Raw genomic sequence first — 21,915 nt, 5'->3', positions numbered from 1 at the left:
TATAAAATATGTATATGGGCTTCCCTGGTGCCTCAGTGGTAAAGGATCCACCTGGCAATGCCGGAGATATAGGAGACTTGGGTTCGATCCTTGGGAAGATCCCCTGGAGGAGGGCATGGCAACCCATTCCAGTATTTGTGCCTGAAAAATCCCATGAACAGCCTGGCAGGCTCCAGTTCATGGGGTTGCAAAGAGTCAGACATGACTGAAGTGAGTAAGTGCGTGCGCACACACACACACACACACACACACACACACACACACACAGAGTAAATATGGCCAATCATCCTACATTAAAAACTCAAAAGATGGGGCCACAAAGCACATTTTAAAAACAGGTTTAAAAAAAAGGTACAAATGAAAGAATTAATGAAATGGAAGGTAGATACAAAGAAATTACTAAATGTAATTTAGAGAACAAATGGTATAATATATAAAAGAGAAATTAGAGAAGTTAAGACATAAGAAAGATGGTATAATGAGGTCTATGTAGAGTTTCAGAAGACTAAAATGGAGAAAACTAGGGAGAGGCCTGTGTTTGAAAATATAAATCTGAGGATTTTCTAAGACTGATGTAAGACATGAGTCTCAAATTCAGGAAGCACATGAATGCAAACAGGATAAACAAAATCAGCAGTAAGACCTGGTGATGGATCATCAGAACTCTCTAGACAAAAAGAAGTATTTAAAATAGGTGTAAAAGATTATCTACTTAAGAAAATTACAAATAGATATACATCACGTCTCTCAATAGCAACAATGAAAACCAGAAGTCAGTAGAGTAACTGAAGAGCAAACTCCACAGAGTCACCGTGTGGTTGTCCTCATTTTGGTCCTCATTTGGCCTACTAGATCCAATCCCACCCCCACCCCCAACTTCTTTGCCTTGCTGTTCAGTCGCTAAGTCATGTCTGACTCTTCGTGACCCCATGGACTGTAGCCCACCAGGCTCCTCAGTCCATGAGATTTCCCAGGCAAGAATACTGGAGTGGATGCCCTTTCCTCCTCCAGGGGATCTTCCCGGATTAGGGATCAAATCTACATTGGCAAATGGATTCTTTATCCCTGAGCCACCAGGGACGTTCATCCCCCTCACCTTAGGCATACCCCAATGTGTTTACATGTCAGAAGATATGGAAAATCTTGTGCTTAAGTCATGTGATCGACTTTCTTGCCCTCAGTTTTCCCCAACGTTATTTTACCATGTGACTTTTTGCTTCCCACAGTACCTAATGTAATGAATATAACTATGCTACAGAATAAAATTTGGAAAAAATTCCATAATTTTAGCCCAGAATATTTTTAAAGAGGGTGTAAGCAAATGACATATTGGTCATGAAACAAAAACAAATATTAAATCTCAAAAAAACAGTCAGAAATCCCTCAGGAGTTTTCCATGGTAAACTGTCTAAAATGAGTTTTATCAATAAATGAGTTGATTCCATTTAGCAGTCATATAAACTCTTGGTGGACACCTTCTAAAAATCATGATATTTGGCTTTAGAATAATAGATATCAAGCCATCTGCTATGGTCTGAATGTTTGTGTCCCCCTTCCTGAAAATTTATATATTGAAATCCTAACCCCCAAGATTATTAGGAGGTGGGAGTCTTTGGGAAGTGATTAGTTTCTGCCTGCAATACAGGAGACCCCAGTTCAATTCCTCGGTTGGAAAGATCCAATTGAGAAGGAACAGGCTACCCACTCCAGTATTCTTGTTCTTCCCTGGTGACCCAGCTGGTAAAGAATCTGTCTGCAATGCAGGAGACCTGGGTTCGATCCCTGGGTTGGGAAGATCCCCTGGAGAAGGGAAAGGCTACCCATTCCCGTTCTGGCCTGGAGAATTCCACGGACTGTGTAGTCCATGGGGTTGCAAAGAGTTGGACACAACTTAACGACTTTCACTTTAGTTCATGAAGGCAGAACCTTCATGAATGAGATTAGTGCCCTTAAAAGAAGCCCAGAGAGATCCCTTGCTTTTATCAAGTGAGGCTGTGGTGAGAAAATGGTGGTCAGTGAGGAAGCAGAGCCTCACCAGACCCCAAACCAGCCAGTGCCATGACCTGGACTTCCCCACCTCCAGAACTGTGAGAATAATGTTTGTTGCTTACATAAGCCACCTGGTTTGTGGTATTTTGTCATAGCAGCCCAAACAGACTAAGACACCATCCTTTCTTGCCACAGAGTTCATCAGTTGCTAATTAAAACCATTTCTGGATCTTTGCAATAAAATCATTTTTTCTTCATAAAAGAAATGGATATGTTTCTCTATCAGAAGGTGAAAGGAAAAGAAACATCCAACTTAGAACATGTGTGCATGCAGAGCATTTTGAGTTTTGTCTTTTCTACTAACTTATTTTGTCCATGTGTTTACATAAAGGAACAGGGGCCACATATTTATTAAGGTAATTTAGTTTGTAGAGTTGTCAGTCCCTCAGTTAACTGAGCTTTTGAATTTTGTCCTTGTACCTAGTGTTATTTTATAAAAACATTTACCTATAGGGACAGTGTCCATATATTTATTTTATTAAGGTACTACTATAGTTTGTATAGACATTTGTCAATTATCAGGAATTTGAGTTTTTTTCAAAAATTTTTTGTAAAATTTTGTCATACACATTGTTTATTATGATTTTGGAAAAATTCCTTGGCATATTATTTGAAAATGAGATTAAAGACTATAAATTTTTCTGGTTCTATTTTATTGGCAAATTGTTAAACTTTTGAAGAAGACAGAACATCACCTTTTCTGGGTTCTTCTGACCAGACCCTAACTTAAATACCTGAAAACATAAAGTTCATTAACAAGCTCATTATGGCTTCTCCAGAAAACAGAATCCAGCAATGAGGAAGAAATTCTGTTATATTTTTTCTTTTCTTGCAAGAAGCTGAGTTTTGAAGGGAGGGATGAATAGCTCAATTATAGAAATAATAGGAATTATGGCCATAGAATTGGTGTCTCTTCCCCGAGTGCTCTTTATCCCTCAGGTCTTTATAGTCTTCTAGAACCGATGTATGGAAACGTTTTTGTGCACCAGTTTTTGAAAAAGCGTTCTTAAGCTCCAGCAGGTCCGTTTGAGGTTTGGCCACTCCAGCTCTAGGAATCCAACCCAGGATAGGTTTTGTTTCTTCATCATCCTCCATATTCAAGGTCAACTGTTCTGGCTTACTTAAAAAGTGTTCAAAATCAAAAGTTTTCAAGTCTGGTTTACTTTGTAAAATATCAGGCTTACTAAGGCTAACAGGGTTTTGGTACACATTATACTGATTTAAATGTTCATAGGGAATGTAATGATCTGGGTTACAGTAAGGTATAAGTTGGGGTTTTAATGACAGCTGTCTCCAGTACAAATCTTCGGTCTTTTTAGTATCTGTGATTTTTGGAAATGGTTTTATGTCGTAATTATCAGCCAGATCTTTTGTTGGGTAACAGGATGGGAGTGCATAGGTAGACAGCAAGCTTTGTTCTTCCTTAATCTTTTCTTCAATCTCGTGGTTTTTATGTGTCACACCTGCAGGTATGTTATCACTCAGAGCCATCATTTCTGTAGAACTGGGCACAAAGGTATGGAAAGTACACAGAACTCGAGGGGTACAGTCTGGACAGGAAGGTGGTCTTTGCTCAAGAGTAGCCTCCAGAGGACGTCGGTTCTGAATCAGTCGGGCAATTCGTCCTTCCAAGGGTCTGGTGGGCCTTAAGGCAGGATGGAATTTTTCTTGCTGTGGTGGTAGGATAAAAAAGAGAAAATCAACTAATTAATAGATCTAGCATTGTCAGGATATTGCCACAAATGGCAGGTCAAAATTCATACCCATTTTCACTGTCTGAGCAAACACAGGATGGGTTGGAGTAAGCACTGCAATGTTTACTGATATTTATTTAAAGACATTGAAATTTGGGTCCTAATAAACACATGTTTTTATAAGTAAAGGGCACATTTTTACTTGGCTATAGAGAAATTTTTCCATGTAGGAACTCGTTGTTTTCAGACTTTCCAAGATATAAAAGAACTTATTGGAATAAAACAGGTCATATTTTATGATGATGTCTGTCACCAACAGATGATGTTAAAAGTTATGTGCAATTATTTAAATCTCAGCCAAAGCCTTCTTTATTAGACTCAGGCAAGGGTTTTTAAACCTTGGTTGGTTGTATCAGAATCAGCTTTGGAGTTAGCAGAAAATAAGATTCCCAAGCTTGGTCCTCTGAGATTATGATGCAGAGGGTCTGCAGTAGGGCTTAGGAATCTGCTTTCTTAATAAGCATCTCGAGTGATGCTAAGGCCAGTGATATGCTATGCTTGGAGAAACACTGGTCTGACAGGGGTTTGTCATAGCCGTGCTTCTTTTTTGAGATGTTTGACAGATATTGTGAACTCAATCATGTCTGGTAACTGCAAAAGCAATGAGTGTGTTTAAGGGGTTATTGATAGATATATGACTGGGGGGAGGGGTAAGAGGAAGAGGGAGGAGTTGACTTGGAAGGGGCATGAGGGGACTTTCTGGGAGGATGGTAATGTTGAATATATTGATAGAGGTTTGGGTTACAAAGGTGTGTGCATTAGTCAAAACTTATTGAATGTACACTTAATGTTTGTGTAATTGTAATGAATGTATGTGAAGTGAAGTGAAAGTCACTGGGTTGTGTCCGACTCTATGTGACCCCATGGACTATACAGCCCATGGAATTCTCCAGGCCAGAATACTGGAGTGGGTAGCCTATCCCTTCTCCATTGGATCTTTCCAACCCAGGAGTTGAACCGGGGTGTCCTGCATTGCAGGAGGATTCTTTACCAACTGAACTATCACCTTAAAAGAAAAAACTAATTTAAGTCCAATTAATGGTATGCATTTTTGAGGTTCCCTGTTGGCTCAGCGGTAAAGAATCTGCCTGCAATGCAGGAGGAGACTCGAGTTTGATCCCTGGGTCAAGAAGATCCCCTGGAGAAGGGCATGGTGACCCACTCCAGTGCTCTTGCCTGGAAAAGTCCCATGGACAGAGGAGTCTGGCAGGCTACAGTCCGTGGGGACCCCAAAAGTCGACTGAGCACACATGCACACATACACACAAACATGCTGAATGTTTAGGATGAAGTGTAAATCTGTGATTTACACTGAAATGCAGAAAAAATAAAGTAAATTTATCGATGTTTGGAGTGATGGCAAGATAGATGTGTGATAAAATAAGTATAGTAAAATGCTACGTAAAAGTACAATCTAGACCATGGGTATACAGGTCTTAACTGTAAAATTATTTAGACTTTTCTGTATGTTAACATTGAACATTTGAACATTTTTATAATCTGTTTAAGAAAGAAAACTAAAAACAAATGAATGTGTGACAATGATGGAATTGATAGCAAAGATAAAAATAAGAATGGTGAAAATATAACTCTAGTTTGGAATTAGGAAAAAGAAAAAGGACTTGGGAACAGCTTTTTGAAACCTACTCTGTTCATAGTTGGAAGAGTTTCCATACTGTTATCAACAAATTTGTTATTTCCTTTAGCTAATCAGGTTTGAGTAGATACTATGAAAACAAGAAAAAAATTTCTTTGAAATACACTGTTAGATTTATCATAAACAAAAAAGTATATATCTTACTTTTAGGGTATCCTTATATGCAAGAAGCAGACTTTAGTACCTTTACTTTATTCTACAACAAAATATTTCATATATATATTTATCACCAGTAAAACATGCCTTCTCAGACTCCATTATTTATGTTTCAATTAGAAACCAGCAAGATTCACTGAAAGTTTCTTTTAAACTTCCAACTATTTTAGGCATATTTTATCTTGTTATTAATAAAAAAATTTAGGTGTTGATTTACTTGTATAATTTTGCATATAATATACTTGACAAACATCCTTGGTATAACTGTACATGTATTTCCTTGTAAAAATTTTAAAGCTGCTTCTTGAGGGGCTGAACTCTACAGGCTTATTAAATCTGTGGAAATCTGGACGGCTGTTGAACACACCCGATGATGTCAGAGTATATGTATAGTCTTCTCTAGCCTTAGAGAATGTTTGTTACAGGTGAAAAATAGAGAAAATTAAAAACCTTTTAGTGAATGATAAGGCTTAGTCTGTGGAACTACTTCTAGTGTTATGATTTATTATATCACCCTGAGAAATATTGAAGGTATATAAAGTAAATGTGTTCATTCAGTCTAAAAAGAGTTCATGTTGAAATACCTTATCATTGTTTTTTAGGTGTCGTTCCACAACCTACATCTTTGGAAATATTAATCTTGTTTAAAAAACTGAGTTTTGGAGGATAAAATTTAGGTCCAAATAAAACAACATAAATGTATCCTATTAGGTCATTTTATTTCACTTGCATAATTAAGCTAAGAGATTATAACTTCTATCACTAAAGGGCTTGATCATTTCTTCTAGGACATTTCACATAATCAATTAAGAAATCTCTTGTTATTTGCAGAGAATTTATTGGCTTTTGTTTGTAATTCAGCCAACTCTCAATTATTGTGGATATCAGGAGGAAGCCTTTATTTCTTCAAAAGCAGTGAAAATGTGCAAGATATAAAATAGGCAAAGATTCACAGAATTTATTAAGAATCACATTTATTACTAGGTAAATGTTCATAAACCAATTCCTTTGTAAATTTTAGTAACAGTAGCATAGTAGAAAATCTATAAAACAAAATAAAACAAAAATAACCCAGTACTGTGATGAAGAAAGGACTTAACAGCTAGCGCTAGTGGTAAAGAACCTGTCTGGAAGTCCCCTGACGGAGGGCATGGCAACCCACTCCAGTATTCCTGCCTGGAGACTCCCATAGATAGAGGAGCCTGGCAGGCTGCAGTCCATAGGGCTGCAAAAAGTCGGACACAACTGAAGTGACGTAGCATGCACCCATGTGATGAAGATAAGAAAACTTGCTTGTTGTTCAAAATAGTGGACAAGTCCAAATCAATTCAGAATTAACTTCTGAACTGAGTTAAATTTTCCCTTTGCTGGCTTGGTCGCTAATATTCAGGAAGCAAATAAAAAGTGAGTAAAGCAAGAAAGAGCCCAAATCTAGATGTGTGCGTGCATGTGTGCGCAGTCACTTCAGTCGTGTCTGACTCTTTGGGCCCCCATGGGCTGTAGCCTGTCAGGCTCCTCTTTCAATAGGATTCCCCAGGCAAGAATACTGGAGTGGGTTTCCATGCCCTCCTCCAGGCGATCTTCCTAACACAGTGATTGCACCCACGTCTCCTGCATTGCAGGTGGATTCTTTACCCACTGAGCCACCTGGGAAGCCCCCAAATCTAGATACTTTCCCCCTAAATAACTGAGAGTTGACTGCAATTACTTACAGGCTCTGGGTCAAATCCTATCTGTCCAGTTAACTCTGCTACCTCCTTTTCATGGTAATCATCCAGTTCAAGGGGATTCATGGGCCCCAGACCTTAATGGAAACATCACATCTTATTATTTTGTTAAAGTAAATGAAGAATGCTACGTAAATTTAGACCTTTTTTTTTTATAGAAACACTTAACCTGTTCCCTTTTGTAATATAATTAGAAATGATAAAAAATGAAAACAAACTTAACTTTCTAATTACCCTCTAAGAGAAACTTACCACCCACCTTATTCCTATTGCTACTTAGATTAAGAAATCAGGGGAAAATATTAGAAGATAAAGCTGTAATAGCACTTGTTAAATATTCTAAGTTTGTTCCTTTTACTCATTAAAGTGAACTCATACCTGTAAAATCATGATTATATGAAGTGATCCAGTGGGACCTCTCGAGATTTCTTTGTATGTTGACTTCTCTTAGAGAAGTAATAGGGTCCCATGAGTTTAAAGAAGTGTTAGGAGCGAAGGTTTTAGGTGGTTTTGGGTAGAACACTGGCTTGTTTTTCTCAACACATTTAGGAAGCTAGAAAATGAGTATAAAAGGTCATTGCTGTTAGAAAAGATCATAATACTTTTCCTTCATTAATTACGAAGATTCTGCAACTGTAACCTAGACTGTATTTAGAGTTAAACACAGTATTTTCACCAAAGGAGGTCTTTTTGAAAATTCCTTTACTTTAGCAGGGCGTCTGAAAGTATACTTTGGAGAAATGCAATGAAATTTTATTAGAGAGATAAAGGACTCTGAGGTACAGCCAAAATTGTGTGTCTCCTACTTCTCCTTCCCTGCCTAAAATGACACTATATGATATCATTTGTGAATTTCCGATGAAGGCTAACTCACTCAAATGCAGATAAAAATTTCATTCTGTAGACATAACTGCTTTACAAATAGAGTTTTATATTTTCAAAAGGAGATATGCACATAAAAGTGAATGAATGGGTTTCACTGTTGTCTTTTTGTTTACTTAGAAATTCACTTTTTCTCAGATTGATGGTTTTCAATACATATTTACAGAGCACCTACATGTGTAAGGCAGACACATGGATGGATCAGAAACAAATCTTGTCATTGAGGAGTATATGGGCTAGAAGGGGAGATAAGGCGTGAACATAAATTACTATAAGATGGACAGCAACTCTTCGCTACAGGAGAAGTTAAGACAAAATAATATGGAAGTTCAGAGGAGGGAGAAATTGATTCCAGCTGAATAGGGAAGTGGTGCTGGAAGCACAGGGTGGGAGGAGACAAGAGACCATCTTAGGTGACACCGCAGAAAGTAGGCCTTGAGTGGCCTGCGGAGATGGAGAGGCTAAAGGAACAGCAGGGGCAGAGATGGGGTGGTGGGAAGTGTGGAATAAATGTTGCTTGAACCTTGTGAACTTGTCCTTACAGCCAGGCCCACCCTTAACATTTGCAGGTCCTGGGATTTGAGTACAATGAGAGCCCACATTCTATTAGTCTAAATAGTTGAATTTGTAAATCAAGCAAATAAACTGTTAAGTATGTTTCCTTCTCCTACCTTGATAAGATACTTTCATAACAACCTGGAAGACCAAGTTCAAATTTAGACTTCTTAGACTATTGCAAGTCTTCTTAGACTGTCCCAAGTATTGCACTGGGACATGGTGGTTCAGAAAGAGCCAACTGCTAGCCCCTGGCCCCTGACTGCTTTCTTACCTCACTTTCTTACCCCCACTTCCACCCCAAACTATGAGGTGCCTCTTATATGAGGGTACCTATCCCTTAAGTTCAAGTTCCATATACCTATTACCGCCCCTTCCAGCACACAGCCACCTCTTGGCCACCCATTTGGCCTGGAGGGATATAGTAGCTTGGCAGCACTGTCAACCCCTAGGAGGATGGAGCTGGGGAAGAGACCCCATAAAGGGGCCGAAACTGGGTTCAAAGCCACTTGTCAGGCAATGTGCAGTCCAGCATCAATCTGGGACAAGAGACTGGGGAGCACAGGTTCAGATGGACACATCCTCTTGTTCCCATAAACTTTCTGCCCCACGAGGAGGGCCGCAGTTAGCCAGAGCTGGGCCTCATAAAGCACGGGCTGTGAGGTTGGAGGGAACCCCATTTACATACCTACAGTAGTCATGATAAAAGCCACTTGGTAAAAATCTGTCTCAAGAAGTATTAAATAACCAGCTCTATAAACCTTTCACAATTATGTGGCCTGCCTATTCCAGGCTAAATAAAGCCCTCTTTATTTCTTTATCATGATTTGCAAAGCCAGCTTGTTTCAAATATTGTTCTGAGGGGCAAGATTAATTCTGTGTCTTAAGCGGGCCCAAAGAGTTGATGCTTTTGAATTGTGCTGGAGAAGACTCTTGAGAGTCCCTTGGACTGCAAGAAGATTCAACCAGTCCATGCTAAAGGACATCAACCCCAAATACTAACTGGAAGAACTGATGCTGAAGCTGAAGCTTCAATACTTTGGCCACTTCATGCGAAGAGCCAACTCTTTGGAAAAGACTCTGATGCTGGGAAAGATTGACGGCAGGAGGAGAAGGGGGCAACAGAGGATGAGACTCAATGGACATGAGTTTGAACATACTCCAGGGGAGAGTGAAGGACAAGGAGGTCTTCAGTTCATGGGGTGCTGCAGTTCATGGGGTCGCAAAGAGTCGGACATGACTTAGTGACTAAAGACAATTTGGTCTATCTAACAGCAGGGATCTACTGAAATGCAATCACAGGCACAAAGGAAGAAAATAGGGAATGTAAGATTTTATTGTAGCCTGAGTTATCTTGGGAAGAGTTTAAAGGGTCAGGAAACTTTTCAGAGTGGAGAGTTAGCCAGTTTTTAGTATGTTAGGTAATGTAATACTGCTAGAACAGTGACAGAGGGATTGTGGGGGATCATTCACTCAATAGGTATTTATTGGTTGAATATGGGGGCTTCCTGGTGGCTTAGATGGCAAAGAATCTGCCTGTAATGCATGCAGATCAACCTGCAAACCCAGGTTTGATCAAGGCTCAAGAAGATCCCATGGAGAAGGGAATGGCTACCCACTCCAGTATTCTTGCCTGGAGAATTCCATGGACAAAGGAGCCTGGCAGGCTGTCGCAGAGTTGGATGCTACTGAGTGACTATCACTTTCACTTTAGGTTGAATATACTATTCACAGGTGAAAGTTAGGATCTAATACGGAAGGTAAGTACAGAGTAGAAAGAAATTCCAATTTCTGAGATGTTAACATCTCAGCAGACACTCTGAGTCTACAATGGAGTATGTTAGTTGTTTCAGTTCAGTTCAGTTTAGTTGCTCACTCAACCGCAGCACGCCAGGCCTCCCTGTCTATCACCAACTGCCAGAGTCTACCCAAACCAATGTCCATTGAGTCGGTGATGCCATCCAACCATCTCATCCTTTGTCATCCCCTTCTCCTCCTGCCCTCAATCCTTCCCAGCATCAGGGTCTTTTCCAATGAGTCAGCTCTTCGCATCAGGTGGCCAAAGTATTGGAGTTTCAGCTTCAACATCAGTCCTTCCAATGAACACCCAGGACTGATCTCCTTTAGGATGGACTGGTTGGATCTCCTTGCAGTCCAAGGGACTCTCAAGAGTCTTCCCCAACACCATAGTTCAAAAGCATCAATTCTTCAGCACTCAGCTTTCTTTACAGTCCAACTCTCACGTCCATACATGACTACTGGAAAAACCATAGCCTTGTTAGTTGTTTAGAATTTGGAATACATTCTCAGAGGAGGAGTGCTATATATATGGTTGTTACATTCCCAAAAGAGCTGATAAAAATCTATGAAACTTGTAAATTATTTAATAAACATTTACTGAATACCTGATACAAGCAAAACTATGTGCCAGCTTTTAAGTGCCCTGGGTTAGGCACCAAAAACTCCATAAATTGCATTAAAATAACAGGAATTAATACAGTCATAACATGTTAAAACAAAGCACTATATATAACGTGTTGTTTTAGTCTTGAGTGGTGGGGCTTACTAAGGTTTAATGGAGAGAAGAGGTCTATTATGGAGACCACTTTGCTCTTTGGAGAGACATTAACACTGGGGACACATTGGATCTTTATTGGATCCTATTTCATGTCATTGTGTCAGCACTGTTTTTACATTAAGAAGCCATGATTAGGAATTTTGTCATTTGCATATGAAATGAATAGAGGCGGGAGAGCAAATAAGACAGTGGCAGAGATACATTTCTTTGGTATCTAGTTAGGACTTTGGAACAGAGAAAGTTGAAGGCATAAGAGGATGCATGGTAGGAGGAAGGCTGCCTGGAACAGAATGGAGGAAAAGCAAAGGCGGCAAGACAGTGAATAGAGAGCATGCCCACTAGAGAACAAATGGCAGATAAAGCAGGAACTAGAACACAGTTTTCCTAATTTGGTTCACTCTCTGCTATGCAACAGAAACAATGAGGATTGAGCTGAGCCTTGAAGAAACAGCAAGTCTGAGATGACAGAGAAGAGAGCATTTCAGGAAGAGGCAGTGGCCATGAACCTGCTCAGGGACCAGCGAACAGAGCCAGGCTGTGAGAAGGAAGAGAGGAGGGAAGGCCAGAACCAAAGGGTCATTGTAGCATTAAAGCACTGGAATTCACACTCAGGTAAAGGGGTGCTAATCAAGATTGCCAAGGGGGGTGACACGAGTTACAGCAGTATTTTAATAAGCAGGTAGAAATGAGAGGAATTGAAAGAAGAAGAACTTCTCATATTTCTAGGTTACTTTGATACAGATTTTGCTTGAAAGAATAAAAGTCATCTAGTCAGATAGATGATTCTTGAAGGATTTTTCTTGACATATATAACTTTACAAAAAACAAACAGGAAATTGCTTCATAGATGACTGTATGACATTGCAATGACCACACTCTGGCCTGCCACAGTAATCTTTCCCAGAGAAATTCAAATGTTTCTAGGTTTCCATCATTATTTCTTGCCTACTTCACAGACTACTAGATGCAAGGACATAATATATGGAAAACATTTGGTATTGCCCCTCAGAAACCAACTGGCCAGTGAATGTTAGCTATTATTATTTTCAAATATATGTTTTCCTTCATGATTTCAAAGTGTTCTCTTTTTACTATGTGGAGTCATGGTACAGAGGTTAAGAACAGACACTGGAGTCTCATAAGCCTGAGTTCTATGATTGTGAGATACTTACCAACTCCTTGAGCCTCAGTTTTCTCATTTATAAAATGGGGATGATCATACTAACCTTTTGAGTGTGTTGTAAGGGCCAAATGACACCCTATATATAAAGAAGTTAGGGTGTAGCAATTTCTTAATAAATGGTGGCTACTGTTTTATTTTATTTTTGATTCTGCACAAAGGTACTACTGTAACTGGCACATTAAATTGCAAATCTTTCTGTAAACCTCCCATTTACTCTATGTATATTCGAAGTTACTTGATATATTATGAATCATAAGAACAGAGTTGCAGAGACAGTGAATGATCTACAGTCCTCCTTTACTTCATTTTGCAGGGCACTTTTTATAAATATGGAAATGTTACATAAAATGTTACATAAAATCAGTTAAGAAAACAAACAAAAAATGTGAATCATGGTCAAAATCTCAATGTTTCCATCTGTATAGAAAATAAAAGTAATCTATCTTTTGGATTTTTATAACCATAGAAAGCAAAAGCATCTTTTACTTTGTTTTAAACACACATTTAAAAAGATACTTACGTCAAAATATACCTGCTGACCTGGCCAAACCAATGCTTTCTTCTTGGAATCCGTCGGAAAATCAAGCAGTTCATATCTGTAAGGGTTACCTGAAAATTTCCAGAGAAGCAGCCTTTTAATTAATAGGATTTATGGGTGCTATAAATACAAACAAGATAATAGAGAGGAACGCGGGTGCACATTTGAGCTTTACAGTTATAGCTCTGTTTGAACTCTTGCCCTTAGTGAACAGCATGTGGGCACACAGAGCAAGAGTGAGTCTCGAAGCCTGGTGCCTTCAGCAGATTGAGGGGGCAGCAGTCCTGCTCCTTTCTTGTTTTTTTTTTTTTAAAGGTGATTTAAGTAAATCATAGGAAAAGGTATTCTTAGGTAAATCATAAATCTCTTCCTAGATACTCTTTTTGGTCTCTGAAGACTCAGCAAATACATTTCTATACCACCTGTTTTAGGTTTCCTCTGTTTAAATATCAAGAAATGGAGTGAGTACATGCTTACCAAAAGAAGTATTTAAATAGAACATTTAAAGAATACAACTTTTTAGGTATTGGTGGTAGCTGGAGAAGCTTTACCAAATACATCCTGGCTTCCTCTGGTCCTATGATAAACTCCACATTAAAGCATGCTCTGAACACCCATCACCATATGTAATAAGAACAAAGGCTGGCATTTAGTGAACACTTATTATAATGTTAGTATTATACTGCTAGTATTATACTGAGTGCTATGAGGAAGGTACTATTATTTCCATTTTAACAAATAAGGAAATTGAGGCACAAGAAAAATCAGCAATTTTCCCAAGGTCACACAATGAATAAGTGCAATAATTCAAATTTAGGCAATCTGGTTCTAGAGCTTCTCTCTTAACCTAGATTCTATTTATTTCTAGAAAAGAAGAGTTAAAATAAGTGGAAGAGTAGAAAACCCAAGGTAGTACTAGTTCTATAAACTAGTACTATAAATAAAAACTAGAAAGGTTTTATTTATTTATTAGGGTTATTATTATTATAATTATTATTACATATAATAATAATAATAGAGAATAATATACTCATAACCCTTAATTAAGGGTTGACCAGTTAATAGATGCTTGAACCAGAAGATTAAGCTGGTAACTTATTTCTTCAATCCCTGGTCTACAACTGCAGTGAAAAGTGTTTTTGTAAATTCAACACATATTTGTGTGATTTCTTCCTAATCGTATGCACTTCATGTAATTTCAGAAATAAACTAATTTCAGTTCAGTCACTCAATTGTGTCAGACTCTTTGCGACCCCGTGAACATGCGAACCAGACAGCATGCCTGGTCTCCCTGTCCATCACCAACTCCCGGAGTTCACCCAAACTCATGACCATTGAGTCAGTGATGCCATCCAACCATCTCATCCTCTGTCGTCCCCTTCTCCTCCTGCCCTAAATCTGTCCCAGTATCAGGGTCTTTTCAAATGAGTCAGGTGTATCATCAGGTGGCCAAAGTATTGGAGTTTCAGCTTCAACATCAGTCCTTCCAATGAATACCCAGGACTGATCTCCTTTAGGATGGACTGGTTGGATCTCCTTGCAGTTCAAGGGACTCGCAAGAGTCTTCTTCAATACCATAGTTCAAAAGCATCAATTCTTCAGCCCTCAGCTTTCTTTATAGAAAGAAAGCTCACATCCATATGACATCCATATCTCACATCCATACATGACCACTGGAAAAACCATAGCCTTGACTAGATGGACCTTTGTTGACAAAGTAATGTCTCTGCCTTTTAATATGCTATCTAGGTTGGTCATAACTTTCCTTCCAAGGTAAGTGTCTTTTAATTTCATGGCTGCAATCACCATCTGCAGTGATTTTGGAGCCCCCCCAAAAATAAAACCTGACACTGCTTCCACTGTTTCCCCATCTATTTGCCATGAAATGATGGGACTGGATACCATGATCTTAACTTTTCTGAATGTTGAGCTTTAAGCCAACTTTTCCACTCTCCTCTTTCACTTTCATCAAGAGGCTCTTTAGTTCTTCTTCACTTTCTGCCATAAAGGTGGTGTCATCTGCATATCTGAGGTTATTGATATTTCTCCCGGTAATCTTGATTCCAGCTTGTGCTTCATCCAGCCCAGCGTTTCTCATGATGTATTCTGCATAGAAGTTAAATAAGCAGGGTGAAAATATACAGTTTTACATACTCCCTTTCCTATTTGGATCCAGTCTGTTGTTCCATGTCCAGTTCTAACTGTTGCTTCCTGATCTGCATACAGATTTCTCAAGAGGCAGGTCAGGTGGTCTGGCATTCCCATCTCTTTCAGAATTTTCCACAGTTTATTGTGATCCACACAGTCAAAGGCTTTGGCACAGTCAATAAAGCAGAAATAGATATTTTTCTGGAACTCTCTTGCTTTTTTGATGATCCAGCGGGTGTTGGTAATTTGATCTCTGGTTCCTCTGCCTTTTCTAAAACCAGCTGGAACATATGGAAGTTCTTGGTTCACGTATTGCTGAAGCCTGGCTTGGAGAATTTTGAGCAATATTTTACTGCTAACACAATCTCTATTATCTATGAAGTAGGCATGAATAGTCCATTTTACAGATTGGGAAGTGGAGGCAGAGAAGTTAAGGAACTTTCCCATGGTCCGTGGTGAGTAAATGGCAGAGCCAGTCCTGTGCAGTTGGACTCCCTAGTCCATGCTCTTAAACACGCCACCATATTTTTCAAAATTTACTGCCTCCTAATAAGATGCCGAGGTTGATATTGATGATGGCAGTATTCTCTTCTTATATTGGGTCCAAATATTCATGTACAGAGTAACTGCATTATAGTGTAGTTCTTGGGTCTTACCGAAGTTCATTCAACAAATATTTACCTCTGTCTGCTATGTACCTCTTTTGTCATCTTCAGTTATCGGACCTCTAGTATCTTGTCTTTCTCCATAGATTTATTATCTGTTTTGAGGTGTCTAGTATGGGACAGAACTGATGGCTAGTGTACGAGCTTACTATCCTTTTTAGTGAAACATATCTGGGAAGACCCAAAGGTTTGCATCTGCGAAAAGACACTCCAGAGTGTTCAAAGGAATTGATTAAATTGATCTTATTACTTGCTGAGTCTTATTTCAATGATGATATTTTCAGTTTTATCACAACAGCTACACGCATGTCTAGACTGAGCCTCTGAGCCAAATGTTGTCCTTTGTGCTGATCACTTGAGCTAGAATGAAATTTGTCAAAGTTAAACCATAGAGAGAATGGGAAGGAAATAAACATTGAAAATACAAGTAGAATATAAGCAACTAAATCTACATTTGGTTCTGGATATATCATAGGAAGCTCTGTATAAAAAGAAAAGAGCATCTGCAGAAAATTTGATTTAGTCTGTAATGGGGTCCTTTGTTTAATTTTATTATTGAATAAACTTCAAATATAAAAAGAATGAATACTGTTCTGACTTCAAATCACATTACCTCTTGTCTTCAAAACTGTTGTATCATAAGGCTTTGTTGGCACCGTGGGAGGGAACGGCTGTTGGGTTCGGGCTTTAATGCCAGTGTAGAGATCCTTGGGTGATGTAAAAGTCGGGAACATGGCTCCACGGGAGATGTGTGTATGGTAGGGGTGTTCAATCGGATACGGGGAGCAGATTTCCCTGAGATTTAGTTGAGAAAACAAAACAGAATAGAAAGAAGTGCAATGGAAAACACTTAATCATCCAATATTTATTGGGACTCTCTCCTTGTGGCGAGTACTGTTCTAATCCTTGGTGTGTGACAGTGAGCCAAAGTCCCTATCCTCATGGAGTTACCATTCTGGTGGAATAGATATCACAAAACATATGAAATTTTCTTAATTTTGCTAAATGAATAAAAAAATGTTATTTTAAGAATCTCAAAAATATACAAGCAACTTCTGCAAGCTCAATTCCAGAAAAATAAACGACCCAATCAAAAAATGGGCCAAAGATCTAAACAGACATTTCTCCAAAGAAGACCTACAGATGGCTAACAAACACATGAAAAGATGCTCAACATCACTCATTATCAGAGAAATGCAAATCAAAACCACAACGAGGTACCATTACACGCCAGTCAGGATGGCTGCTATCCAAAAGTCTACAAGCAATAAATGCTGGAGAGGGTGTGGAGAAAAGGGAATGCTCTTACACTGTTGGTGGGAATGCAAACTAGTACAGTCATTATGGAGAACAGTGTGGAGATTCCTTAAAAAATTGAAATAGAACTGCCATATGACCCAGAAATCCCACTGCTGGGCATACACACCGAGGGATCCAGAATTGAAAGAGACATGTGTACCCCAATGTTCATCACAGCACTGTTTACAATAGCCAGGATGTGGAAGCAACCTAGATGTCCATCAGCAGATGAATGGATAAGAAAGCAGTGGTACATATACACAATGGAATATTACTCAGCCATTAAAAAGAATACATTTGAATCAGCTCTAATGAGGTGGATGAAACTGGAGCCTATTATACAGAGGGAAGTAAGCCAGCAAGAAAAACACCAATACAGTATACTAACACATATATATGGAATTTAGAAAGATGGTAAGGATAACCCTATATGCGAGACAGCAAAAGAGACAGAGATGTATAGAACAGTCTTTTGGACTCTGTGGGAGAGGGGAAGGGTGGGATTATTTGGGAGAATGGCATTGAAACATGTATATTATCATATGTGAAATGAATCACCAGTCCAGGTTTGATGCATGAGACAGGGTGCTTGGGGCTGGTGCATTGGGATGATCCAGAAGGATGGGGTGGGGAGGGAGGTGGGAGGGGGGTTCAGGATGGGGAACACATGTACACCTGTGGTGGATTCAGGTCAACGTATGGCAAAACCACTACAATATTGTAAAGTAATTAGCCTCCAATTAAAATAAATAAATTTATATTAAAAAATTAAAAAACAAACAAAAAATAAATAATAGTTAATTCTTTATCAGTGCATATATTTTGCTACTGATATAAAAATATGAAGTGGAAGATATATGAATTTTGTAGTTTTTGGAACACTACAGGAAGAATTTCTAGTTGCTTCCCATTCCTGCATCTTATTTTTAGAGAATCCCCGTACTTCATTTTATGGAATCCTTTTAGGCATTCAGTTTCAACGGGCAAAATGATCCCTTACCATCTTGGACTCAACTAGGCCATCTGTTTCTTTAAGCAATCAATCAACAAAATATACTGCCTGTTTATCTACACAGCGTACACAGTACTGTTTAGAAATCAAAAAGCCAGAAATAGCTAGTATACTGAATGAAAAAAAAATCCAACAATTTAAAGAGACAACAGGGATACAATTTTCTTATCATCTGAAGAACAAGCAGAGTTCTTAAAAAGAACTAGCAGAAGGTTTAAAAAAAAAAAACTGTGTGAGAGTTACCTAAATTAGAGGAGAATCAAAATTAGGAAGTCCAAGGCACAGAGAAGTGTTATATATAAGTAGAAAATACAGTTTTAAAAAAGGCTGGAATCTTCATCTCGAATTTCTAGTCTTCAGAACTGTGAGACTGTAAATTTGTTTGTTTCTGTTTTCCCCAGCAAATAGAACCAGGGATAATTCAGACCTCCAACAGAGCGTGTGCAAACTGAATAGCAAACACGCTGCCGCAGTACACGTGCTCTGGGCTTTGATGGGAGAAGAGCTGGGGAAAGGGTGTCAGGTTGAACTGCATTTCTAGTGCTCACAGTGAGAACTCACAGAAATGACGGGAAAGCTGTGTGATGTCTGTATTTATCAGGCCAAAATAAATGCATAAGTTATGCCACAAATGTTTATGTGAAAGTCTTGTTACTGAAATTTTTCTATCACTATTTTCCATCTAAGTATTAGCAGGATTTATATAATAGCTTTTGCAAGTTCCTATGGGATGGTGTGACTATGAAAGAATGAGAATGATTTCTATAAGAAACATTTAAAAATGTCTCATTGCTTTTGCATCATAGGATATTTTTCAATAGCAGTCAGTCACTTTTGGTTAGTTTGGCCATCTGTTCTCGTCACCCTGATGCAAACCTGTACTGAATTCAGCAGCGTTGGCATCTTGGTGGGCTCTCTGAAATACCTCATAGCTTAAGATTCTTAACAAGTTCCTGGTCTCTTATGGACACCACAAGAAGTTAAGATTGATTTGCCTGGACTTCAGGCATAAGTCATTTCTGAGGCCAGTCAGCTATTTTTGTTTTTGTGTAAAGTGATGTGGTTTTCTTGCCCTTGTTGCAGGCTCTCCCACTTGAACACACTTTTGAATTTGGTATAGCATTATTTTATAGCTAGCCACTAAACACTTTACCAGTTTATAAGTGCCACATCATCTCCCGGGCAGCTTGATACAAGGTATAACGTTATCAACTCTATGATGACATGAGAACAGAGAAACAGGACATTCCTGGATTCCAGCTAACTGATGTCCCTGGGAATCATGAAGACACTGAAGTAGTGACTGCTCTTTCACTGAAGCAATACTGGTTGTACTTCATTTTATATGCTATGCAATGATTTTCATTTCTTCTACATAAATATTTCCAGTGTCTGCTTCAATCGTTCTATAGTGAACTGTGCCCCCTTTGTAAGAGGAATTAATTTCTTACCATTTTGCTTGAAAATAAGTGAGCATTTAAAGTCTGAGCAATAAAGCAGGAACAAACATGTTTACGCTCATGGAGAGTGTCCAGTCTGCTTGAGTCAGGAAAGGCTGGAGATTCCTGACTCCAGGAAAGACTAGTAAAACCTATGTTCTGAGGGAGGGTTTTATTCAAGGCACATGCAAAGCCTTGAGGGCTTGGCTCATTCACCTTCAGGTAGAGCACTCAGGAAGCAGGGGACCTGGATGAGAAACAAAGAGATCCTAGGGACAGTGAGGAATGAATGAGAAAGGCTGGGCTTCTAATATTGTCCAATAGCCAGGAGACCTGAGTCATAAAACATAACTGGGAAGAATGGTTAATGGAGTAAATTGAATGCAGTAATTGTTTTAGTGCTAATTAACTTTTCATGTATGCAACTTTTCTGGGTAGAAAATTCATTTTGATTCTCCTGGGTTCTTCCCAGGATGTGCCAGGTTGAGCTGAGGTGTAAGAACCAGTGGGAATGTGGAATTAGTGGGATTAAATTTGGAACTTCTGTTATCATTTCCCATGGACTTGATGTGGTTTAAGGAAATGTGGTTATGGATATTTCAAAAAATGGTCCTATCTGTTCCCTGTTCCTAGAAAATATCCCAGTAGGCAATCTTGGAAGGTCCTCAGACATTGTAACTGCTACATGAGTAGGAATTACACTCAGAGAACTTTGCCTTTAAATGTTAACTACAATGATAGTAAAACACATGCCAGGCCCTCTGCTAACTGCTTTATCTACATTCTTTCTGAGAGAATAATCTGCTGATAAGTATTTAGCTTCAGGTCAGAGGCCAGGGCAAGGTGACCCCATGTTTTACTAATTGGATATTGGTAAGAACTTCCTGAACAAAAGTCATTACATTTCTTTTCATTATATCTTGTTTTTGTCACAGAGACACCAGAAAGCAGAGATTAACTTGTTAATTTAGAAAATAAATTCTAAAGACCAAGAGTTTGTTGTGCTGTGTGTGTGTATTCAGTTGTGTCCAATTCTTTGCAACCCCATGGACTGTAAATCACAAAAAAGAATCACAAGAATTCGATAAGCTTTTTCTTTCTGAGACTGGTCCTCTTAATAGAAAGTAAAATTGCAAAATGTGTATCGGTAGTTCTTAGGATCTTCTGCGTTTGGGTGTGGCCTGGATTCTGGCCTTGCGTAGAAGGGGTAAAAGTGGGACTAGGAAGGCAGCAAGGGCCCTCCATTAATTATCATCACTTGCGATTAAGGCAAAACTTTTTCCCCTTCAGATTCTAGTAATATATATTTCCTAGCAAACAGTATTAAGTTATATCCGGTAATGATTTAGGAAAATGTTTTTTACTTTTAAGACCTGAAAGCTGTGGACTCTGCATTTCTTGAGTCGAGGTATGTTACGGAATTTCATTTAATATCTGGTATATATGTTATTTTTGTTAGTTAAAAAATTGCAAATTATACCCTCAACTAAATTTTCAAGTTGTAACCCATTCAAGTTTTGAGTACCAATGACCAGAATGTATATTTATTCCTTTAAACTAAGACTATGTAGAAAATAATTATGTTCCTGTTATATTAAATGATTTATAAATATTACTTTTCATTTTGTGTCCATAAATAGAGAAGAAATAATACGGAAAAGGCAGAATATGAAACACTTGCGTTAACTACATAGACATTTAAATAAAGGAATCCGGTTTCTCTTTGAATACTTCAGTCAGAGGCACGCTGTCTCTGGCCTCAGTCTGCCCTGCGGGGCAGGTCTACCAAGACTTTTAGCAAAACGCTACACAGCTCTCCCAAGGGGATGTCTGAGGAGCTGAGGTCAAAGGAAGAGACTTTGGAACTTATCGGACTATAAGGTCATCTGAGGAAAAAAATAAAACCAACAAAAAAAGGCTTTACTTTTTGTTTTTCATGTTGCCACAAAGAGAATTTCAAAAGTCCAAAACAAAGGTCTTCATATAGTTGTTTTTTGAAAAGGAAAACCCCAAAGAACCTAGACTTTACTTTTAATAGCCTTTTGAGCAGATCTTTGCTTTAACTGGAATGCAGTTTTTAAATGCCAGCTTAGTATTTCCAGTTAAGATTGATAGGGACTCCAACAGCATCAGGGACACTGAGCACTCAGATAGTGGATTCTAATACCATTCTCCAGTGGCAGGAGCTGGACTCCTTGGAGAAATGGCTGGTTCTAGACCTGGGGCAGGACATAAACAGGGTGAGCCTGGAGCATCTTGTCCTACAGAAGCAT

General features: G+C 38.7%; 1 protein-coding gene across 4 annotated transcripts in view; it reads right to left on the bottom strand.

Moving 5' to 3' along the window:
* Positions 1–2,697: 2,697 nt before the first annotated feature.
* SPMIP4 (sperm microtubule inner protein 4) overlaps positions 2,698–21,915 on the bottom strand; it is a 39,942-nt gene continuing 20,724 nt past the window's right edge. For 3 of the 4 annotated variants that reach the window (XM_065938822.1, XM_065938824.1, XM_065938823.1), the window contains 5 exons: positions 16,506–16,687; positions 13,062–13,150; positions 7,722–7,896; positions 7,329–7,420; positions 2,698–3,720 (listed from right to left, as the gene is read on the bottom strand). In XM_065938822.1, the coding sequence (XP_065794894.1) occupies positions 2,917–3,720; positions 7,329–7,420; positions 7,722–7,896; positions 13,062–13,150; positions 16,506–16,687 (1,342 nt within the window). In that variant the 3' untranslated portion in view covers positions 2,698–2,916. The remainder of the gene's footprint in view (positions 3,721–7,328; positions 7,421–7,721; positions 7,897–13,061; positions 13,151–16,505; positions 16,688–21,915) is intronic. The other variant, XM_065938825.1, reaches the window with a different exon arrangement.

This window comes from Muntiacus reevesi, chromosome 6 (genome assembly GCF_963930625.1).
Source record: "Muntiacus reevesi chromosome 6, mMunRee1.1, whole genome shotgun sequence".
In the NCBI taxonomy this organism is placed as follows: Eukaryota; Metazoa; Chordata; class Mammalia; order Artiodactyla; family Cervidae; genus Muntiacus; species Muntiacus reevesi.
Note: the sequence above shows the minus strand (reverse complement) of the source record. Positions and strands in the feature narration are given on the sequence as shown.